Consider the following 25,265-nt stretch of genomic DNA (forward strand, 5'->3'; position numbering starts at 1 on the left):
TACACTCGGGAACTTATTTTTGTAACTTAATGAGATGAAAAAACTGAATATAAATCACTTTTTTAGTTTTTGCCATTTTTGCCGGCAAAAACTGGCAAAAACTGTTTTTGCCAAGTGGTTAAAACCGCGGTTAAAACCGCGGTTTTTTCCACCTGCGGCAACAACCTGCGAACCCTGCCTGTAGCAAAAGAAAGCAACCTCCACTCCGGGCAATGACGGACTGCTTTAAAATGGGTTGTTGACAAATTTACCCTCAAAGCACCATTTCATGGCAATATTGTTTACTAAAATCCTTCAATGTGATCTCAACCCTCAGAATGCTGGTCTAAGTCCAGAAATGTGTTGATATATAAACCTGGGAGACTGACAGACCTGAGAATTTCAAAATGATTTCCTTGACTTTGTCATTTGCAAGATATTCCAAGTTCTTGCTGACCGGACAGGTCAATATGAATTTAACTTGGAAATCTTTTATGTACAGTTTACCTGAGAGCATGCTTAAATTTGCTATTAACATGATTAATGCTGCCATTGACAGCCTACCTGCAAACACAAATCTGTACAAATGGGGCGGAAACAATTAAACGGGAACTGCCCCCGCAGATAAGGGTACCCTTTCCAGATCCTGAACAACTGCAACCATATGCTAGATTGATACCTTCGGCGGCATAACAACATCATCTGCATCATAATGTTCGCTCTGGACAACAGCCAATTTGTTCTTAACAAACATGTTCTCATCATGGTGGACATTTCAGGCTACCTTACTGCAGAGGGAACAGTTCCCACTGATGTCATCCCCACCGTTCAAGAACCTGATGTTGTTTTAACATTTCCAGAGGAAAAAAATCATTCTGCTGAGACCCACCGTGCCTTGTGAAATGAACATTGAGAAGTCCCACAAACTCAATGTTGACAGATATGCTTCCCCCGGATGCTTCCCTGGTAGGCGACATTACTGAAGTTAGCTTTTAAGGTTGGTTCAAGAGGTCTCATTACAAAATCGAATAAGGCTCGCCATAACCACCTCCTGCAATAGCCAAGTCACACATCAAATACAAAGATCTGAAGAATGACATCTCCAAAATGGCTCTCACGTCTTCTTTTTCCATCTTTCACGGAAGGCATGAAAAAGAGTGGAAAGTCAATATCCTCAGATAACCTATCAGGGCCGGGTGGCGTGTCTGTCGCCTATTGCTCATTGTGCTGGTTAACATTCTTTAACTATATATTTTTTAGGTGTTTTAATATTTGTGTGTGTGTGTGTAATATGTATTTCGTTCTCACCATGCCTGGTGGTCAGTAAAGGCCCCAGTTGTCTCGGATATTTGTTGATTTCTTTATTCCTTTGACTTTGTATGTTTGAATTGTTTGAATAAAGATGATTGAATAATAGCAGACTTGGTTAAAAGAGAAAGTAATCTTACCTACATTACATTCATACTGCTTAGCGTGGGCATCACCTCCACCCACTGTATTAGTCATAAGACTTAAGCATTAAGCAAATTGGAAAAACTTCTTTAATATGTAGCTTTAGTTCCAAACAAATGATCACATTTAATAATATATCATAAAATGAGCAAGATTTTCAGATGAGTTATAATATCAACCCCAATTTATACATGCTATCACAATTTCCTTACCAAAACATTCAGAGGTTTTCCACTCTCTACAAACTCTGATGCAAACTGAAAAACTTTCTTGGGGTCAGACATATCCACAATGTGTAGATGAATATTCTGCAAAATCAAGAAAGAAATTACATTGACAGTTTCATTTACTTCAAAAATATTGTAATTTTGAACAAATACATCTAAACACGCTTTGAAGTGGGAATTGCACATGATATTACCGAACTAGGCAAGTGCGGATGGTGTGCATTATACAATATCACCATACTGTAGACATTTCCCATTAATTTTAACAATTGCTTTTATGCTACCAAGAGGGGGACATACTACTCCCAATTCCAGAAAAACACAGCACTATATTTTATATATAATCCTTCAGTTAGTATAACTGGCAATAAAACTAGTGAATTTTTATATTTTTGCAATTTGCGGGAAAATGGGCCAATGTTTTCTTACAATTGCAGTCACAAAATTCAAAGACTTTAAACAAGTGTAAGCATTCAAAATCTTGCTCATAATTTTAATATCTTATGTTAATTTTTATAATTGATTAAAAAAGAGATTCAAAATTGTGTTTTCCAAAAATTAGAATGATTAACTTGATATTAGTCTTTGTACAAGTTTTTGGGTTTGATGGTTACGGCATACCAAAAACATACTAAAAACGCATGATTTTGGCCCTTATTTCAAAATTGACTGACCAAATAATTTGACTTTCATTACCAGTTAAAACTAGCTAAAGGAATTGGAATTAGCTATGTTTCATTTGGCAAAACAGGACAATATTTTTTAATCCTTAAAATTTAGTGCTGTATTTTCCTGAATCATGAGTAGGACTCTATTGTGGATTGGACCATAAAAATAAAAAGAATGTGAGTGACCTGTAGTTTGATGTGGGCCACTCATAAAATGTTTGCATTGTGATCAAATTTAAGGTTATTAATTATTTTAAACTGTTGTGATTTGGTAGTTCACAGCATCTTACGAATGGTAGTGAGCTTTGGCAAAAACTGCATTGCTCAATTCATAGCGACTGTGTAGAAGAATTAAAATATCACAGATATACTTTTATAGGTGTTGCGGTTCTTGAGTTACGTTGTAAAGAGAGCTGAAACAACAACACTTTTGTAAAATGTCCATAACTCATTAACAACAATAAATTAAGCAAGTTTGCAAAGTATACGATTTGTAGAATGAACTTTTGCAAAACATCAAGGTGTTACTTTTTAATAATATATTGATCTAGATAATGAAAATCGACTTTTAGGTTGCTTCGACCAACAATACCTTGTCTACCCTTAAGGGTAGGGCATCGGTATCTTGCAGCATACAAGAGTCATATAACATTGTGTAAAGTTACGTAATTCTTCTGCTTTCATGCCTGTTCAAGGTTCAACTCAACATAATTAAACTGTGAGCACTTAATTTCCTGTCTTTCTTGTCTGTCTGCAGTTCCTATACCAGCTGATTTGCACACATGATCTCAACAGTGTGCACTGTACAGTGCAAACCAGTGAATAACTAGGGAGTACAGTTTGTTCAGCTTATAATTGGCGAAAATTCTTTGGTTTTTGTAATTGTGTGAGTCTATTAATAAAGTCTGAACTTAAGATTGTGTAAATTCAAATAAACGCCCACAAGTTGCTCATTATGCAACACATAACTAGTGTAAGGGGGTGCGCTCAACTGTGTGTGTGCCATAATCAATACATGATGTTATGAGTCTTTTTTTTTGGCCAATGATAAGCGGAACAAACTTTAATAGGAGGTTAACTGAGCTAGTTTGGGACCCGCATATCCCCTCTAACACAAACAAAATTTCTAATGACTTAACTTGGATTCATAATAATAATAATAATAAACAGACACTTAAGGTTACTGACACGAAGAAATGTATAAAAAACGTATAAAAGACGTATAAAGTTGTTCTCTAAAACAGAGTTTTCTCAGTAATCAAATGTCGCAGCGAGTGAAATGTTGGTGCATTGGATGTAGCTTAACATTTTTGTGTGTGTTATATACACATTTTTAGAATAAATTTGAAAATCCTTCATTTAAAGCATTTTTACGCACCATGTTCACAAGATCAAAAACACGTTCCATGACGTTTTTTTCAAATGTGCGCCCCATATAAATCCACGCCGAGTGATTGTTTTCTTTTTTTTCATATTGTACTACAAATCGATCAAAGAAATAATGTTGCCATGGGGAAGAACCAAATACAGTACCGATTAAATTTTAAAAGCCCGTTTTTTGGGGACATTTTGGAGAATTTGCTTGAGAAAAAGCTGGTTTGTGAAATTATCAATATCTTGATTACGGGACGTTAATTTAGCCAATTGCTATTCCATTAGATTTTCACTCCAAATTGAAGCTAGTTTTGCAAAAAACAAGGTTTTTCTCCATCGGGTTTGTCCAAAATTTCAGCGGCGACATGCACGTTTATTCTAAGAGCCATTATGCGGACGCAATTAATTGTAATCACGTCATTGCGTCAAATTATAATTATATATCCCTTTCGCCAATCAATTGCGTAAGGTGATGTGTGGCCGAGCGGATAGAGCGTTGGACTTTGAATCTATTATGATTAATTTTTGTGGGTTCGAGTCCCCGTGTGGCTGAAATTTCGGTTTTTTCCTCTTTTCTCATTTTTACTTCTGTTCTTCCCTCTTTTCTTTCTCCTTTTCTTTTTTCATTTCTTTTTTCTTTCTTTCTCTTTTTCTTTCTTTCTTTCTTTCTTAAGTTTCTTTCTTTCTTTTTATTTTATTTTTTTTATTCACTATTTCTTTATTCTTTCTTGCTAGCTCCTTTCATTTATAGTTTTTGTATATTTGATTGATTCGCTGACTACAGTGATTGATTGTTTTTCACTTTATATAATTCAGAAATTTGTAGGCCTGCTAAGTCAGTCTTGCTGAATATTCCCAAATTCGATTTACAAATAATAATTGCTTTGTGATGTTGTTGTTGATGTTATTTATTTATTTCATCAAAGATATCAAGGCTCTATAAATTTAATATCAACACATTTTCTAGACGGTGGCGTATCTTCATGAGGCGGGCATAGGGGCCAGAGGAAGTGCCCCCAATCAAATTTAAAATTTATAAAATCCTCATGAAAATTGCCGAAAACGGCTTGTGCCCCCCCCCCCCCCATAACGAGCTCCGGGCACGAGCTGAGCCAAGTTTCATGTCTTGACCGTGGATCGATATTCTATTATAATTATTAAAGTAGGCTTATACCTCCCGATGCACGCTTGTTCATTTTCTGCATGGCTGTTTCTGTTATGAACTTACGCCCCTCTGAAATCAAGCGCATGAAAAACCTTTCGGCTAACCTTAATATAGCGCATTATTACGAAGAGCCTCAATGCGCTTTACAACAAAATAAACAACCAAACATTGAAAAACCAACATGATTAAAATACAGTCAGAAGGAGAGCAGAAACAAGGGGAAAAGACTGAAACTCAAACATGTTGATATTGCAAAGTATGCGAGCATTCATGTTCACTTTTATGAAAAGAACGCTATTGAACACTGTATGCTTTTGACATAATATATTTACTACATAGGCCCCTGCTAACCTGGTTTCCTGAGTCATCAATAATTTCTTGTTTGGCTGCTTCCCCTCTCTCAGTATTACGACACACCATGTGTACTGTGCCACCTAAAGAAGCAAGCAAAAAATATTTTACAGCATGATCTTGCAAGTATCTGATATAATATGCAACAAAAAATGTAGTAACTTTGCTACCGAAATTGATTGATTGTGACTAAAAAGAACGGTTCAAATTCTCAAAAAGTACAGTCAAATTTTGATGGGATTTTCAGGATATGTAATTGTAGACTATAAACCGGAGGTCATGTGGAAGAAGAATAAAAAAAAAAACCTTTGAATAATTATGCTGTATTGCAATAATTATCTGAAGTTATTATCAGCATTATTACAATAATCAAATGAAAGTCAAAGTTAAAAGAAGCTATAATCCTAAGTCGCAAGGTGTATAAGGTAAATTTATTCACATTTTATTTGTTCAGGCACATCGAAAACAGGGTGTGCTTAGACTTGAAAAACATTGTGGGGGTTTATTAGGGAGGGTACTAAATAGGTTAAATGTGGTAGCTTAAAATTGGCAATGTGCTAAAAAATACAAACACAGAAATTATCACTTTCAGCGTAGGCAGTTATCAGCGTTAAAATGGTCCACAAAATGTGACACAAAATATCCTGGCTGCAAAACTTCACCAAAGATTCCAGATGGCGAAATCGTATTTAATAATGTCAAGTATTATACTATGACATATAATAATAAATAGTGGTTTCAACTTTCAAATATTAATAATCATTATATCTGCAGTACCAATTTCTCCTGCTTGTTTAAAAATGTGTACAATTAAGGTCTAGGAAGGAGGATTCTGAAAACATAATGGTTGCTATATAGGATTTGAACTGTTCATAATGAGACCAAATTTTAACCAAATTTCTTACACATTATTGACACACAGATACACAACTCATACTGCCAGAACGTCTCTTCGGACAACCTAAAAATGGATGGCTTGATGCCTCTTCCAGTTAACCAATATTTTATTGTATGATGTTTAAGCAGTTACATAATGGAATCTATACCAAAGTTTATGATATGCAATAAAGTGAACAAACCTTTCTTGGCCAGGGCGACAGCTGCAGCTTTCCCAATCCCACTATTTGCACCAGTAATCATAAAAGCCTGACTACTCATATCTACTTCAAGAGCACTGGCATCAAAGCTTTTAGAAGCAGAGGTATAGCCACTCCTGAAATAAACACCCAAAATTCATAAAACGTTATTATCGTACATCCATACAGTGATAAAGCCACATGTCCCTACTTGTAAAGACCATGCAAACAAGGACCTACAACTTTTTCCTATTTAACCAGGGACTGTGCTCACCAGCAAAGCTCCAAACCATGGACCAATCAGACTTTTTATTATCCAACTGATGACCCTACACCGGAAAATAAGATAATTATAGTCTTATATAAATTTTTATATTGTTTGCAATATGCCTGTGGGTAGAGGGAACTGCGGAAAAAGTACAACAAATTTATCCAAAATGGGCTAACAAATAAAAAGCACAACAAATGCATACAAATCTTAAATATCAGGTCAGCCAGGATACCACAGAAGGCCAAGAGGGAAGTGAATAAAATTGTGTTCATCTGCTCAGTGATGTAGCCAGGACTTTTGCAGGGGGCAGCAAGGTACATTTCAAGGTAGGGGACAAACTTGGACGGAAATGGTAAAAAATGGCCAAAAGGTACAACAAATTTGTCCAAAATGGGCTAAAAAGTACTGTAAATGCATACAAATCTTAAATATCAGGGCGGCCAGCATCAAACATGGGCAAGACTTCTCACGGTGGATACGATATGGTGGCAAGAAGATTTTCTTCGATCATGATCTAATTTAATTGCAATTTCAAGCCATTGATTTATATGGAAAAGATACTAAATATTATATTTCTAAATGATAAGACACGGTTTCAGATTTGAAGCAGGTTTGACTGCCAAAAATGGCAAAATATAAAGTTTCAAAAAATATTGTTTTAAATATGTTTTCTAGACTGAAATTTTGTGCAGAATTCATTTCTGAAGTCAGAAATGCACAATCTGTCATTGTTTTCCTGATATGAGCATTACAGTAGAGGCATATGCTTTTGACGGAAATAAAAACATGAGATCCATAAGTGACATCATCATCACTTATAAAGGCTCTGCAAGGCTCACATCATGTTGTAGTGCAAGTCTGACATCTGATTGGTGCACACACATTGAATATAGGTCATATGATTGCCCAATATTACCGGTACTAATTGTTCCCGATTTTGCTCAAAAATGGGGTGGCGAGTCAATTTGATAAAAAAATTAGAACTCAAAAATATGCATTTTAGCACAAGTTTGATACTATATCCCTGTAGTACTGTATCATGGGAATAACTGATTAGTTTTTCTGAAGTCAGAAATGCAAAATCTGTCATTGTTTTCCTGATATGAGCATTACAGTAGAGGCATATGCTTTTGACGGAAATAAAAATATGAGATCCATAAGTGACAACATCATCACAACATATTTGAACTCTACTGGCACACTTATAAAGGCTCTGCAAGGCTCACATCATGTTGTAGTGCAAGTCTGACATCTGATTGGTGCACACACATTGAATATAGGTCACATGATTGCGCAATATTACAGGCACTAATTGTTCCCGATTTTGCTCAAAAATGGGGTGGCGAGTCAATTTGTTAAAAAAACTAGAACTCAAAAAATATGCATTTTAGCACACGTTTGGTACTATATCCCTGTAGTATACTGTATCATGGGAATAACTGATTAGTTTTTTAAACATTTCGCCCTCATATTTTTTTTTTTTTGCGATTTTTCTAAATGCCAAATTTTACGTAATTTACAGATTTCACAAATTGTTAAAAAAATTAGAAAAGAAAATTGAGAAGGAATGGAAAGATATTAATGTTATACCCAAGTAGGAACTTATACTGTGCATAACTGATTAGTTTTTCAAGCCTATAGCTCTTGTAGTTTTCTTGTAATCCCGATTTTTATAAATGGCGGGAATTTTTACACACATCCAAATTTTAAGGGGTAGGGGAAACATTTGTACATTTTGCAAGTCTTTCCCTTAGTTAAAATGAACAAAGTTAGGTATCAAATGAAAGCCAATTAAATACTGCATAGACTGGTAGGTCAACCATCACTGTAGCACCTTCCTATCAAGAGTTATGATTTTTCAAATCAATTTTTTTGCAAAACGGCTTATTTTGGCATGTCAATTGTCACGAGGCATGTCATATTTGAATGATTCTGGCGCAAATTATTAAGTCAATCACAAGACAAATACCTGAATCCATCAAATAGTACCCTCAGCTGATATGTTAACATTTTAAAGGGCCATATCTATGTATATTGTAGACTCTATGAGTATACAAAGTTGGTATGTGAAAATTTTTGTCACCCAAAAAGTGCGTTTTTCGGGCAAAATCGGCCACAAATCAACATTTTGTAGCAAAACGATGTACGATGCACGCGTTTTGATCAAAAAATCATGTTCTACAAACAATTTTACCCTAGAAAAGACACCTTAGAAATTTAACATGGCTATTTTCACTCTGGGGTGAATTTTTACACACTTTGGCAGTGAAACCTGCTTCAAATCTGAGACCATGTCATAATCTCCTCTCATACCATTAATCACATTAAATAAAACATTTACACAAAATATACTAAATTTACCAACCGCGAAAGACTCTGACCACAAAAGACGGGTGACCGCTAGTATCACTAATTAGGAATAAAGTTCATTTGTTCTCGATACCACTAATTTCAAATACGGTACACTATCACCAATTTAAAATAAGGTTCGCTATCACTAATTATAAATAAGGTTCGCTATCTCTTACTTTCAATAAAATTTTTTAGAGATAGCAAACCTTACTTAAAATTAGACGCTATTAGAGATAGCAAACCTTATTTAAAATTACAGATAGGGAACCTGTTTTGAAATTAGAGAGAGCGAACCTTATTTGAAATTAGTGATATCGAATCTTTTTTGCAATTATTAGTGATAGCGAACCTTTGAGATAGCGAACCTCAGGTATATCAGTACTTAGAGATAGTGAGATGTTACCGTTGATGCCTCCAACCTACACAATGTGTACATACTTACTTTGTGAACTCTCTCAGTCCCTTAAAGAGAAATGCAGTATTTCTGTACAAACTCATTTTCAGTTAGTTGTGTACAATCTCAAAGAACTTCAAATCTGTAAAAAACCAAAAATTATAATAACAATCAGACTATTAGGCCTACAGACAGTTATCACAAGACACTTCAGGAATAGGTGTACATGCCTTTAGAACTGAACAATTATTTTCAGTTTGCAATTGGTGTGTACAATCTCAAAGACCATAGCGTAGATCCAGGGGGGGGGGATAAATCCCCCCAATATTTTGCCATGGGGGATGGACCATACAATCATCCCCCACCCATTAATTTTTCAATGTCAAATTTTGAAAAGGTGTTTGGTTTTTTTTTAAAAGACAATTTTCTTACATATCTATGCTTGTCTGTAAAATATTATATTTATGTGTGTAAATTTCAAAATAAGAAGCCCTCTTTTATTGCTTGTAAAGTGTATAATTTTATTAAGAATAATAGGGAAAACTGAATATTACATTGCTAAAAAAAGGGGTAAACTTTCCGCTCATTATAAAAATTGGAGATTTGACCTATAATTTTGTTTTTATGTATGTACTGGGCTGTATGTACCCCAAAATGACCTTCCAAAAATTTGGCTAGACTAAATGTTGACTGTACCCACCAAGTTTCTTGCCCAGATGAGCTTTTAGTAATTTGACCTCAGATGACCCCTGAGTGACCTTGGATGACTCCAAAATGACCTTCCAAAAATTTGGCTCGCAATGTTGACTGTACCCACCAAGTTTCATGCCCATGCATGCGACAGTTTTTAGTAATTTGACTTCAGATAACCCCTGGGTGACCTCGGATGACCCCGAAATGACCTTCCGAAAATTTGACTCTAAATGTTGACTGTACCCACCAAGTTTCATGCCATACAACAGTTTTTAGTAATTTGACCTCAGATGACCCCTGGGTGACCTTGGATGACCCGAAATGACCTTCCAAAAATTTGGCTCTAAATGTTGACTATACCCCCAAGTTTCATGCCCATACGACAATTTTTAGTAATTTGAACTCAGATGACCCTGGGTAACCTCGAATGACCCGAAATGACCTGAAAATTTGACTCTAAATGTTGACTGTACTCACCAAGTTTCATGCCCATACTACAGTTTTTAGTAATTTGACCTCAGATGACCCCAGGGTGACTTTGAGTGGCCCGAAAATGACCTTCCAAACATTTGACTCCAAATGTTGACTGTACCCACCAAGTGTCATGCCCATACGACAGTTTTTAGATATTTGACCTCAGATGACCCCTGGGTGACCTTGAATGACCCCGAAATGACCTTCCAAAAGTTTGGCTCTAAATGTTGACTGTACTTACCAAGTTTCATGCCCGTACAACAGGTTTTAGATATTTGACCTCAGATGATCCCTGGGTGACCTTGGATGACCCTGAAATGACCTTCCAAAAATTTGGCTCTAAATGTTGACTGTACCCCAAGTTTCATGCCCATATAACAATTTTTAGTAATTTGACCTCAGATGACCCCTGGGTGACCTCAGATGACCCCAAAATGACCTTCCAAAAATTTGACTCTAAATGTTGACTTGATGCTCCAAGTTCCATGCCCATACAACAGTTTTTAGTAATTTGAGCTCATATGACCCCTGGGTGACCAAGTTTCATGCCCATACGACAGTTTTTAATAATTTGACCTCGGCTCAGATGACCCCAGGGTGACCTTGCATGGCCCGAAATGACCTTCCAAAAATTTGACTCTAAATGTTGACTGTACCCACCAAGTTTCACGCCCATATGACAGTTTTTAGTAATTTGACCTCAGATGACCCCTGGGTGACCTCGGATGACCCCAAAATGACCTTTCCGAAAATTCGACTCCAAATGTTGACTGTACCCACCAAGTTTCATGCCCACATGACAGTTTTTAGATATTTGACCTCAGATGACCCCTGGGTGACCTTGAATGACCCCAAAGTGACCTTCCAAAAATTTGACTCTAAATGTTGACTTGATGCTCCAAGTTCCATGCCCATACAACAGTTTTTAGTAATTTGAGCTCATATGACCCCTGGGTGACCTTGGATGACCCCAAAATGACCTTCCAAAAATTTGGCTCTAAATGTTGACTGTACCCACCAAGTTTCATGCCCATACGACAGTTTTAGTAATTTGACCTCAGATGACCCTGGGTGACCTCGGATGACCCTGAAATGACCTTCCGAAAATTTGACTCTAAATGTTGACTGTACCCACCAAGTTTCATCCCCATACAACAGTTTTAAGGGTACATAACACAAAATAGCTTTCCATAGACTTTACATGCAAAATAGGGGTCACGTTTTAGGCCAGAAGTCGAGTTACCTCTAGTTTTGAAATATATATTTGATATCATCTTAATCAGAACAAAATTCTGCATAACATATCTGAAAATGACACAACATTTTAGGTCTACTTTTTGAGAAAATTAGCGCTATATAAAAAGGCCCGATTTTCCTGTGTTTACGTCCGACTGCTAACCGCGTTTTGACCTCCTGTGTTCATGCGCTCATCATCGTAAACATCACTCAAATTTTTGCTTTTTCTTTTCAAATTAGTAGAGATCACATGCACAAGTTCTAGTAAAACACGATTTTCAACACTAAAATTGTTAATATTGCACCGATTTTGCACAATTTGTATGCAAAGTTGGGACTATAGTCGTGATAAACTTTTACCGGAAACCGCTTCACGGGCGGATTTAGTGGTATGAACCCTTGAAGAGGTCAAAACATTGTTTTTAGGTCTTATAAAGTATTTTGTTATCTTTTTTACTATATTTTGAACTAATTTTAAGAAATTTTGGGTTATTTTCTTGTATACTTTAGACAGGATGCCGATTTCAAACACAAGCATGATAGCCGACAATTGCCATTTTTCGTCATTTTGATGCACAATGGTTGCTGATTTGCTATTTTCATGAAGATATTAATTGATGTTAAGAGTAAAGGTTATTTAAACATCTTTTACAAGTGCATAACTTCAAAATTAAAACATTCTCAGTACGTGTAGAATATTTAAAAAGACGGGAAATGTCAATCAAGTAGGCCTACCCCCCCCCCTCCATCGTCGGTTTTAACCCATTTTGTCCAAAAAGCAAATGTAACGAATGGCTTTTTGAAATTAAATATTAATACGAATTAAACTGTGAATGTTATAACAATTTACAATACTGGACAGTGGTATAAATAAAGCAAACTAGAAACTTAGATAACTTAGATCTAATTTTTTTATGCAATTTTATTAAATTTGAAGGCCAAAACTTGAGTTGAAATGACAAAAAAATTAGTTAAAAAAGAACAATAAAATTGAAAAACATCTTTGTAATTTAAATACCAATAAAAAATGTTTTCAATATTCTGAAACACTTATTTATTCATATCAAAAGGTTTCAAACCTCTACCAAAATCGGAACTTTTATTAAATTGGAAATAAAAGCAGGCCTATTCGAGGCAAATTCACGTACAACGAAAAACCTGGCGGCGTCCATGCACGCGCTTGTTGATGACCCTCTTCTTTTCTTCGCGTGCATTTTAAATACATAAAGACGCGCGGAAAACGCATGGAATTGCTCCTTAAAGGGTACATAACACAAAATAGCTTTCCATAGACTTTACATGCAAAATAGGGGTCACGTTTTAGGCCATAAGTCGAGTTACCTCTAGTTTTGAAACATATATTTGATATCATCTTAATCAGAACAAAATTCTGCATAACATATCTGAAAATGACACAACATTTTAGGTCTACTTTTTGAGAAAATTAGCGCTATATAAAAAGGCCCGATTTTCCCGTGTTTACGTCCGACTGCTAACCGCGTTTTGACCTCGTGTGTTCATGCGCTCATCATCGTAAACATCACTCAAATTTTTGCGTTTTCTTTTCAAATTAGTAGAGATCACATGCACAAGTTCTAGTAAAACACGATTTTCAACACTAAAATTGTTAATATTGCACCGATTTTGCACAATTTGTATGCAAAGTTGGGACTATAGTCGTGATAAACTTTTGCGGAAACCGCTTCACGGGCGGATTTAGTGGTATGAACCCTTAAGTAATTTGACCTCAGATGACCCCTGGGTGACCTCGGATGACCCGAAATGACCTTCCGACAATTTGGCTCTAAATGTTGACTGTACCCCCAAGTTTCATGCCCATACGACAATTTTTAGTAATTTGAACTCAGATGACCCCTGGGTAACCTCGAATGACCCCGAAATGACCTGAAAATTTGACTCTAAATGTTGACTGTACTCACCAAGTTTCATGCCCATATACTACAGTTTTTAGTAATTTGACCTCAGATGACCCCAGGGTGACCTTGAGTGGCCCGAAAATGACCTTCCAAAATTTGACTCCAAATGTTGACTGTACCCACCAAGTTTCATGCCCATACGACAGTTTTAGATATTTGACCTCAGATGACCCCTGGGTGACCTTGAATGACCCCAAAATGACCTTCCAAAAGTTTGGCTCTAAATGTTGACTGTACTTACCAAGTTTCATGCCCGTACAACAGGTTTTAGATATTTGACCTCAGATGATCCCTGGGTGACCTTGGATGACCCTGAAATGACCTTCCAAAAATTTGGCTCTAAATGTTGACTGTACCCCAAGTTTCATGCCCATATAACAATTTTTATTCTTAGTCAGTGGGAGTGGTCTAGTTCGTAGACACATTTTTGATTGGACAATCGCAGATTTCGGTGCCGTTTATCAGGCCGTAGACGCACCCCACGTCATCATGCGTCTTGATAATGCCTTACACGCTTGTAGAGGTGCGCGTATGTATTGCGCTGTAATGCGTGAGACTAGTGCGGAATCGCACGCGCTAGCAGTACGCCAAGCAGCAGAATACGTGAAGTTGTAAACAAGTTTCGTTCATTTTATAATGAGGGAGTTTTTATGACGGTAACTTAGTTTTTGCTTTAAAAAATTGTTTACAGTTATTAAAATAATATTTAACTGACGAAGAATGAGAATAAGCGATAGGAATTTTTATTTTGCCTATCCTCTACCTATGATAGGCGACAGGCAGGTCCAATATTTTTATCGTAGTGGATACCGGCTGCGCCGGCATCCACTACTCAAAATATTGAACCTGCCTGTCGTCTATCACACGGTAGAGGATAGGCAAAATAAAAATTCCTATCGTTTATTCTCTAAGTAATTTGACCTCAGATGACCCTGGGTGACCTCAGATGACCCCAAAATGACCTCCTGAAAATTTGACTTTAAATGTTGACTGTACTCACCAAGTTTCATGCCCATACGACAGTTTTTAATAATTTGATCTCGGCTCAGATGACCCCAGGGTGACCTTGCATGGCCCGAAATGACCTTCCAAAAATTTGACTCTAAATGTTGACTGTACCCACCAAGTTTCATGCCCATATGACAGTTTTAGTAATTTGACCTCAGATGACCCCTGGGTGACCTTGGATGCCCCCGAAATGACCTGTCCGAAAATTCGACTCCAAATGTTGACTGTGCCCACCAAGTTTCATGCCCACACGACAGTTTTTAGATATTTGACCTCAGATGACCCCTGGGTGACCTTGAATGACCCCGAAGTGACCTTCCAAAAGTTTGGCTCTGAAGGGTTCATACCACTAAATCCGCCTGTGAAGCGGTTTCCGGTAAAAGTTTATCACGACTATAGTCCCAACTTTGCATAAAAATTGTGCAAAATCGGTACAATATTAACAATTTTAATGTTGCAAATCGTGTTTTGCTAGAACTTGTAAATGTGATCTCTACTAATTTGAACAGAAAACGCGAAAATTTGAGTGATGTTTACGATGATGAGCGCATGAACACACGAGGTCAAAACGCGGTTAGCAGTCAGACGTAAACACGGGAAAATCGGGCCTTTTTATATAGCGCTATTTTTCTTTAAAAGTAGACCTAAAATATGGTGTGATTTTCAGATATGTTATGCAGAATTTTGTTCTGATTAAGATGATATCAAATATATATTTCAAAGTAAGACGTAACTCGACTTATAGCCTAAAAACGTGACCCCTATTTTGCACGTAAAGTCTATGGAAAGCTATTTGGTGGCATGTACCCTTTAAGGAGCAATTCCATGCGTTTTCCGCGCGTCTTTATCTATTTAAAATGCACGCGAAGAAAAGAGGAGGGACATCAACAAGCGCGTTCATGGACGCTGCCAGGTTTTTTTCGCTGTATGTGCGTTTGTCAGCGACTAGGCCTACTTTTATTTCCAATTTAATAAAAGTTCCGATTTTGGTAGAAGTTTGAAACCTTTTGATATGAATTGAGAAGAGTTTCAAAATATTAAAAACATTGTTTATTGGTGTTTAAATTACAAAGAAGTTTTTCAATTTCATTGTTATTTTTTAACCAATTTTTTTGTCATTTAAATTCAAGTTTTGGCCTTCAATTTTAATAAAATGACATAAAATATTAGATTTAAGATATTTCAGTTTCTAGTTTGCTTTATTTATACCACTGTCCAGTATTTTAAATTGTTATAACATTCAAAGTTTAATTTATATTAATATTCAATTTCAAATAGCCATTCATTACATTTGCTTTTTGGACAAAACGGGTTAAAAGTGACGCTGGAGGGGGGGGGGGGTAGGCCTACTTGATTGACATTTCTTGTCTTTTTAAATATTCTGCAGGTACTGAGAATGTTTTAATTTTGAAGTTATGCACTTGTAAAAGATGTTCAAAGAACGTTTACTCTTAACATCAAATAATATCTTCATGAAAATAGCAAATCAGCAACCAGTGTGCATTCATGTGCATCAAAATGACGAAAAATGGCAATTGTCGGCTATCATGCTTGTGCTTGAAATCGACACCCTGTCTAAAGTATGAAAGAAAATAACCCAAAATTTCTTACAATTAATTAAAAATGTAGTGAAAAAGATAACAAAATCATTTTCAAGGCCTAAAAACGATCTTTTAGCCTCTTGAAGGGTTCATACCACTAAATCCGCCTGTGAAGCGGTTTCCGGTAAAAGTTTATCACGACTATAGTCCCAACTTTGCATAAAATTGTGCAAAATCGGTACAATATTAACAATTCTAATGTTGCAAATCGTGTTTTGCTAGAACTTGTGAATGTGATCTCTACTAATTTGAACAGAAAACGCGAAAATTTGAGTGATGTTTACGATGATGAGCGCATGAACACACGAGGTCAAAACGCGTTAGCAGTCAGACGTAAACACGGGAAAATCGGGCCTTTTATATAGCGCTATTTTTCTCAAAAAAGAACCTAAAATATGGTGTCATTTTCAGATATGTTATGCAGAATTTTGTTCTGATTAAGATGATATCAAATATATATTTCAAAGTAAGGCGTAACTTTCGACTTATAGCCTAAAAGCGTGACCCTATTTTGCACGTAAAGTCTATGGAAAGCTATTTGGTGGCATGTACCCTAAAGGGTACATAACACAAAATAGCCTTCCATAGACTTTACGTGCAAAATAGGGGTCACGTTTTTAGCCATAAGTCGAGTTACCTCTACTTTTGAAATATATATTTGATATCATCTTAATCAGAACAAAATTCTGCATAACATATCTGAAAATGACACAACATTTTAGGTCTACTTTTTGAGAAAATTGGATGACACCAAAATGACCTTCCAAAAATTTGACTCTAAATGTTGACTTGACGCTCCAAGTTCCATGCCCAACAGTTTTTAGTAATTTGAGCTCATATGACCCCTGGGTGACCTTGGATGACCCCGAAATGACCTTTCCGAAAATTCGACTCCAAATGTTGACTGTACCCACCAAGTTTCATGCCCATACGACAGTTTTTAGTAATTTGACCTCAGATGACCCCTGGGTGACCTCGGATGACCCTGAAATGACCTTCTGAAAATTTGACTCTAAATGTTGACTGTAGGCCTACCCACCAAGTTTCATCCCCATACAACAGTTTTAAGTAATTTGACCTCAGATGACCCCTGGGTGACCTCGGATGACCCCGAAATGACCTTCCGACAATTTGACTCTAAATATTGACTGTACCCACCAAGTTTCATGCCCATACGACAGTTTTTAGTAATTTACCTAAGATGACAACTAAATGCGCATGTACTTTTCGCCGAAAAACTAATCAGGTGATCAGCAGGTGTGTATCATTCCTGCCACCAGGTTTTGTTACCATGCGCCCGACGGATCTTGAGATAGTCTGTCCACAAACTCTGCTATCAATTTACGCTGATTTTCGCATAAATTATGCAAATTAGCTATGTTAATTAGCATATTTTTCACCGAAAACATAGGGTTACAGAGCAAACTTGGATATCCTTCCTCCCACCAAGTAGCGTCCCCGTATTAACTAATTGCACCGCCATAACCACCATATTTCAATTTTCTTACAACCATGGTTCACCACCAGATGATTGGCTCATGGCAAATATTTCTCCTATACATAAAAAAGGAGATAAAACCTGCCCGGGCAATTACCGCCCAGTATCACTGACCTCGGTGACTTGTAAACTTTATGAACACATACTTCATTGTCACATCATGTCACACCTTGAGGTTCACAAAATCCTTACAGAAAAGCAGCACAGCTTTAGAGCCCGCCATTCATGTGAGACCCAGTTAGTGCAAACAGTGCACGATTTAGCATACACACTGGAGAAACAACAAACCGACCTCATTGTGATGGATTTCTCAAAAGCCTTTGACACGGTTCCGCATCAAAGACTTTTGAGAAAGCTGTGGGATTACTGGAAACATCCATCATTGGCTAAATAAATTTCTTACTACAAGAAAACAGAGAGTGGTAATTTGCAGGTGAGAACTCAAACTGGGTGGAGGTAAAATCAGGTGTCCCCCAGGGGACGGTAGCAGGTCCCTTGTTGTTCTTGCTCTACTTGAGCTTGAATGACCTACCAGCCACCCTGAAGTCAAATGTGCGTCTTTTTGCGGACGATTGCGTAGTATATAAAACTATAATTACCAAAAAGGACACACACATCCTGCAACAAGATATGGAGTCACTTGAAAAGTGGCAAAACACATGGCAAATGGCATTTAATGCCAGCAAATGCTTTCTGCTACGCATCACTCATAAAAAAAACCCAATTATCAACTTGTATAAACTGAGTATAAACTTGGCAAGGAGGTTCTAACTGAAACCCAAAGTCATAGTTATCTGGGTGTTGAAATAACAAGTGATCTAAGGTGGAATGCACACATAAACAACATAACAGCAAAGGCTAACCGCCAGTTGGGCTTCATTAGGAGAAACCACCTATCGTGCCCAAAAGAATTAAAAGCTTATAGTTATACAGCCTTGGTCAGACCTCAGCTCGAGTATTCGTCCACAGTTTGGGATCCGCATACAGGTGAACTAAAACAGCAACTTGAATCCATCCAAAGAAGAGCTGCAAGGTTTGTTATGAGAGACTACAGAAAAACTAGTAGTCCAACAAGCATGATGGCCGAACTCGAGTGGGACACTTAACTCAGACGCAAAGCAGACAGACTCACCCTCATGCACAAAATCACCAGTGGTCAGGCAGCCATTCCGGAGCAAACGTTTCTACAGCCTGTCAGACGTCACTCCAGAAATCTCCTACAAAAGCCTTCCAAAGACCAACAGGCAAGAAAGACTGCTGGGTGTACTCGTACTTCCCCAACACAACCAAAGATTGGAACCAGCTTCCTCAAACCATAGTCGACATTACAGAAACCAATTAAAGTATTCAAGAAAGAAGTCCTTAAACACCACCAAAACACAGCTCGAAACAACTAGCATCTGACGTTCTGCGCACAATACCCTTCTCGTCTGGCTTTGTAGAAAGTGTTAAGAAGTATTTAACCAGAACCAGAACCAGATAGATTTCTCGAATCGATCAAGTACAAGTACATGTAGTTGCTCATCACATGCACAATATCATGTCATGTGCAATTGTGCATGCATGCACAGCTAGCTGCAGTGCAGAGAATGATTGAATGTGTCAATCAGTGCAGTGTCACCACAGAATTAAAGGAGAACCGGGACTCCCTATACCGCCATGTACAATCGCGCCGTCAGCCATGGGGAGAAAATTGGGGGTATTCGGGTCCTTGCCGACGGTGCGCGGAGACGAACGAAAACAATTCTGCGTCTCATCTGAAGTAGACATGATCACATTTTGAACATGTGAGGGCGGGCTTTGTTAAGCTTACTTGTGCACCAAGATCCTGTCTTAACTGTGTAATCCAATAGGAAAATGAAGAAAATTTGGATTTTGACCCTCAAAACTCCAACCTACATGTAGCATGATTTTTAAAAAATCTGCATTTGAATAATATTTGATGCTATCAAGTAATGAAAGCTACATTTCATGAAACATTAGCACATTTTTGTAAAATGGCCCATCGTGCTCAAAAATTTAGCCATAAAATACATACACACATGTTAAGACATAGGAAGCCATTGCTGGGACACACAATTTGGCCCATTTTGGGACATTCAGGCGAGCATACTTTTCCTCATAACATTGCCAATTATAGGCCTACATACATGATTGACCCCTCATTGTTTAAGTTAAACGATTCTCTTTTTAATGAAAGCAATTTTAGATGAATTTATTAAATTTCAAAATTTTACGAACATGCCTATCTGAAGCGTCTTGGTACTCGCGTGCAAGTGCGTCTCTCTCAAATGCGCCCATCATCCATGTCGCGCTTTTATGACAACGAATGCCTCGAGCGCATTCCGAGGGAAACCGAATACCCCCAATTTTTGCTCCATGCCTGTATCAAGATGGCGGTCGTGTCCTGGTTTTCTGGTTTTAATTCTGTGAGTGTCACTGACTGTCAGTGTCAGCTACTAAAAAAAAAAAAAAAAAAGTTGTTTTCTTTAAACTTCCGTGGTCGGGGTACGCGCTGGTGAATTGCGATCGCGTAAAAGTGACAAGGTCGCCTACTACGCGCCGAACAGACAACCAATGGGTCAACCGACTTGTTGTCAAGTGCATTGATCAACCAATCAGCGTGATTGCTTATTTTTTCTGTGTGTACGCTCGTAGACGCTTGGCGCACAGCTCGGACCACGGAAGTTAAAGAAATTAAGAGCTAGTGTAGGCAGGGCCGCGACACTCCGGCACTTGTTGGAAGACATGAAGTACAGCAGACAGTTACATGTACAATGTGATTTTCTCATTTATAATTAGGATTACGTCATTGCCAGAATGCCAGAGCTTGTTTCATTTGTTCATTAGAATGATTGACAGCGGTGGGCGGACTTATACTCTAAAATGTGATTCTCTAATAAATTATAGGTCACTAGGTCAATTCGGACCGTCTCTTCCTCAGATCTCTATGTAGGACTCTATGGTATCTTCTCATTACACGTTCGTAGTAAGACTTGGCCGGCGACGACGCTTGCGAATTGCATGTCTTCAACTGCTGTATTGCTCGAGAAACACTAGCCACGAATTTGCTCACGGATGCCCTCGCATTCGTGGCTAGTGTTCCTTTGCCCGGAATATCGGTCGGTAAACAAATTACGTAAGCTTACCGTTACGTAATGTCATTGTAATAACAATAGGCAATTCTGAAATACCCCTAAATACCTCATTGTATGCGTAGCTTTACCTACCAATTTGTTACTATGCGAGTTGTTGACGTAATTCTCAGTCCTATGTGTCATTTCAGGTGCATTTAGGTAAATATTTCATTACTATTTCTGGAGAAATTGCTCCAATATTTTCCGGCGATCGGCTAGCGTCACCATTTTGTCAGGAAGTAATTCAAGTAAAGCCTCCAGCATACTTTCCTGCCGCTTGCCGCTGCTGCAAGCGGCAGGGCATTTCAACCAATGGCAGCCTTTATTGTGTCCGTTTGTCTGCAATGCGCGTGCGCCACGCCGCTCAGTGGCAAGCGGCAGGGTAGTATGAAACCAGCATAAAAGGTCAGAGAGATGCAGGTGGTGAACGCCGTGCAATCTCTAAATTCAGTAAATTTGCTTTGTCAGCCGTGTAATTGAATGGGATTATTTTGAAATTTAAAAACGCTTAAAATATCACAAACAAGTAGGCCTATGTTAATTAATACAAGCTGAAACCGTTGGGGTTCGATAATGAACCCTACAAAAATAACCTTCAAATTAATTAAATACTGTAAAATTTGATTATTACTGGATGAGAGTCACTCTGACGTAATTTGCCGTGTTGGTTAGGCTCCGATCACTCAGTGTGCAAATTGAATGGCGCGTATCAGTGATCACGGCAGCTGCGAAATTCATCGCACTTGTGTGGAAAGTGCCATCATCATGTGCATACGGCTTAGCAGTTTTGCCGTCTCTCTCTCTATCATGCATGTCATCCGCCGCCTGACTGAGGGCAGCAATCTAAGGTCAGGTCACGTCAAGTAAGCTCACGTGGTAAAGATACTCTCATCTATAGAATCTGTTACTAGTGTTAGCCTATGACCTCCCAGTCATTATTCATGAATATTTACCTGCGTCAAATGCCCCTACAGGTTGAGGTTAAATTTCTGCCATCTTTTCGTCGGCTGTGCAGTCAGCAAAAATCAGCTTATATTTGCTTCCAATTTTAGGATCGTAAGTATCGAAAATGTAAAAAGGTACGGCGTAATACATGAAATAGAATAAAGCTTATAATGACACGCTTATGAAGTGTGTTTGTGAACTATGAAGCATGTTTACGTCCCGGTACAATTTTATGAACCGGACTATGCACAAGGATGACATAGTATTAGTAGCCATCTCTAACAGTAAATGCTAAAGCATTTACGTGTTAGAGAATATGCTCGAACAACTGCTGTATAGCATGTATAGGCAATTTGTACAGAGTGTCGCTTCTCTATCTCTTTTTCTCGGGTGTAGGTGTCATCAATCATCACTCACTCACAAGTCACATCACACTCCCATGCTCACAGCACACAGTTAACAGAATTCTGCACAATTAGTCTACAATTTTTACCTGTTACTCTTAGAATATATGCCAGAAACAGTTAAGTTTGCAGCCTGTATGCCTGGACCTGATAAAATGAATCGAAGTCATGCGCCGTCGGCTGCTTCATTATTTTGTTTTGTAACATAAATACGACCTTTGACCGCAAATTTGTGATGACGTTTCAAAAACTGCGATATAATTTATCAAAACAAAATCATCATTTTCCATAATATTTATTTCTAATAACTCATGTTTAAATTCTTTTAAATCATGATAAATTGTTGATTAAACTATTAAACTTAAATTGCCGAAAAAAACGTAAAATAATGAAAATACCTACAAAAGATGACGTCATATTAAATTTGCACACACTGATTTTTCCCTTCCCATATCGCCTACACATAAAAATTACTGCTTGTTTTCTGTCCCTAAAATATATTATTTAACATCTGCAGTTGAATACGTACATTGAAAACCAGGAAGAGCAGGGTAGTTGCAAAAGAATGGTGAGTATTTGATTTTGATTTAATGATTCAACTGTGAATTATGGAGAAAAGCAAGCTGGGCCTAGCCCTATTTCCATGATTTCATGGAATCATGATGATGATGATTGATGGATTTATACATGTAAAAATGATGTATAAATTATTGCAAGGATTCTCGAGTACTATATACGGTACTATATAGGATAACCCACACGTTTGCGCAAATGAAGTCAGTCACACACTTCAATGCGCGTTCAATGCATGTGATGGCTTGCGCTGTGTATAAAGATTAAAAGAGGTAGCCCGAAACATTCATGGCCGGGGCCCTGTTCCTTCCTTGTTCCTCACTAGGCCATGAATGCCCTACGTTCGTAAAAACGGGGCATCGTGAACTCACGTCGCGGTGATGACGTCACACTGACGGCATCTATTTATAGGAAGAATTCAAAACACGGCGACGATAAACAGTCACAAGTCTTGTCTTACATCCTCAAGCTCAAATGTGCTCAAAATTTACGAACATGCACCAAATATGTTTTGTTTTTAAGTCTCATCTTCACGTGAGGAATGGTAGGAAGTGGTATTTATGAGAAAAAGTGGTATTTTATGTGTATCCTGGACCAGATATGCTCAGGAGTCTCAGACCTTCGTACGGAGAAGGACAGTGGAAATCGTAGTGACGGAGGTGTGAGTACCTCGGGCTATGTAAGAGGTTGACCTGTAGGCTGTGGAAGAGGTGATGCATGTGCATGTTTACGAGGCCGGTCGAGTGCAGATCCGTCGGAACACGCTTTTCATTACGGAATAAATGCTAACCTCATCGTGACATCATCCAAGCATATATCCAGGCTGGACACATCACACTACCGTGTGATGTGTCCAGTTCTTCGCCGAACTCACATATAAGATGGAGAGTTTAGCATAACGGCCTGCCTATTTACGCTTCCTGAAAACACTCTTGCACATAACATACAAAACCACAAATTCACTAACTTCAACTTGCACTACCGACACCATGAAAAATATTTTAATTATTACCGATCCTTCAGAATACTTGCAAATATTGGCAGTTTCATAAAATCCTGCTGCTGAAAATCGTAAATTCCACAATCTTCTGTCAGATCCAGGTCAGTAATCACAGATGGGCGAATCTACCAGCGTGACAAGACCAGAGATAATAAAGGATGAGAGGCCACGCCGTACAAATAGCTAGGCTGATTGGCAAGCGTCGTCGCTGGCCAGATCTTCTACGGTCGTGTATGATGAGTAGAGACCATAGAGCCCTATCTAGGGCTCTGTGGAAGAAACGGTTCCTAATTTTGAAGCCATGGATAATATATTCATTTATACGAGAACCATATTTTTGTACCAATCACAGAACAGAATTTCACCTACTCACAGCTGTCAATCATTCTGGTGAAACGTAAGCTCCGCCTAGTATCAAGGTCTTCTTCTGCGCATTGGTTGTGCGCATTAACTAGCCTCCAGCACAAATCCTGTGCACACGATCATCAGGTTGGATGGGCGGTTTACACAATAGGAACTGCGATGCATCCTAAACTGGATCGTTTCCGTGTATTCGCATTGCATGGTGGGCAGTGTCCGATTTACAAATTTTTTCCTACCTGCACTGGTGCATGTAGCCCAAAATGTCTACATGCACAGCAAAAAGTGTGCATGCACCAAAATTAAAGCAAACATAACATCACATTGAATCACGATCATTGTCAGTTAACTTAAGCTTGTAATAATATTCCCGGCTCCACTGTCATTGTCATTTTTATGCCGATCACTCGCCGATTTCTTAGCCAAAACACTGGATGTTGTGGCTTCATTTGTTCTAGAACTAGTCGCCAACGAGGTGCACGATTTCCAGAATGATGCAAGTGTTTTTTGAGCTATTTCCTTTTTTGCTGGACATTATTATGATTATTTTCCGTACGTAAACAAATATTTCCCACGGTTTAAATTCGGTTCTTTTTTTCAATGAAATGAAAATGACAGCTTGTACATGTGCGAGGGTATCGGGAATTGGTGGATGACGTCACATTACGCTAGCCCCTCGAAGGGAGTCATAGTCTCGGACCAGACTAAATGTGGCTATCTCGAATGTTCGTTAGGATCGACAAGTATCAGACCGACGCAAACTGGCTGTGTAGGAGACTAGGGAAGTCAATGAAAAAAAGTGACAGTTCTCACATGATAGGGGTATCGGGAATTGTCAATTGCGCGATTTGCGCCAGCCCTTCTAATGAAGTCAGGATGTTGCGCTAAAAATAGATTGGGTTTTTCCAAATCGGACTGACTGCTTGTTTACTTTTGTATATATTGCCTTGTCATATCGCTAGCGCTAAAATCGTACATGCACACGTGCAGGCAGGTAGTGAAAAGCTGCATGCACAGAGGGAATGTTACATGCACTGGTGCAGGTATGCAGGTGGTAAATCGAACACTGATGGTGGGTAATCGCCTGCCA

General features: G+C 38.1%; 2 protein-coding genes across 6 annotated transcripts in view; one reads left to right on the plus strand and one right to left on the minus strand.

The window, feature by feature from the left end:
* LOC140154886 (dehydrogenase/reductase SDR family member 12-like) overlaps positions 1-22,445 on the minus strand; it is a 35,512-nt gene extending 13,067 nt beyond the window's left edge. Inside the window, exons 1-5 of the mRNA XM_072177536.1 lie at positions 22,332-22,445; positions 9,358-9,451; positions 6,296-6,429; positions 5,217-5,299; positions 1,644-1,739 (exon numbers count right to left, since the gene is read on the minus strand). Coding sequence (XP_072033637.1) covers positions 1,644-1,739; positions 5,217-5,299; positions 6,296-6,429; positions 9,358-9,413 — 369 coding nt within the window. The 5' untranslated portion in view covers positions 9,414-9,451; positions 22,332-22,445. The remainder of the gene's footprint in view (positions 1-1,643; positions 1,740-5,216; positions 5,300-6,295; positions 6,430-9,357; positions 9,452-22,331) is intronic.
* A 207-nt stretch (positions 22,446-22,652) lies between these two features.
* The window catches only part of LOC140154897 (AP-1 complex subunit sigma-2), a 44,618-nt gene continuing 42,005 nt past the window's right edge, over positions 22,653-25,265 (plus strand). For all 5 annotated transcript variants that reach the window (XM_072177553.1, XM_072177555.1, XM_072177552.1 and 2 more), the window contains exon 1: positions 22,653-22,810. In XM_072177553.1, coding sequence (XP_072033654.1) covers positions 22,808-22,810 — 3 coding nt within the window. In that variant the 5' untranslated portion in view covers positions 22,653-22,807. The remainder of the gene's footprint in view (positions 22,811-25,265) is intronic.

Source organism: Amphiura filiformis, chromosome 6 (assembly GCF_039555335.1).
Source record: "Amphiura filiformis chromosome 6, Afil_fr2py, whole genome shotgun sequence".
In the NCBI taxonomy this organism is placed as follows: domain Eukaryota; kingdom Metazoa; phylum Echinodermata; class Ophiuroidea; order Amphilepidida; family Amphiuridae; genus Amphiura; species Amphiura filiformis.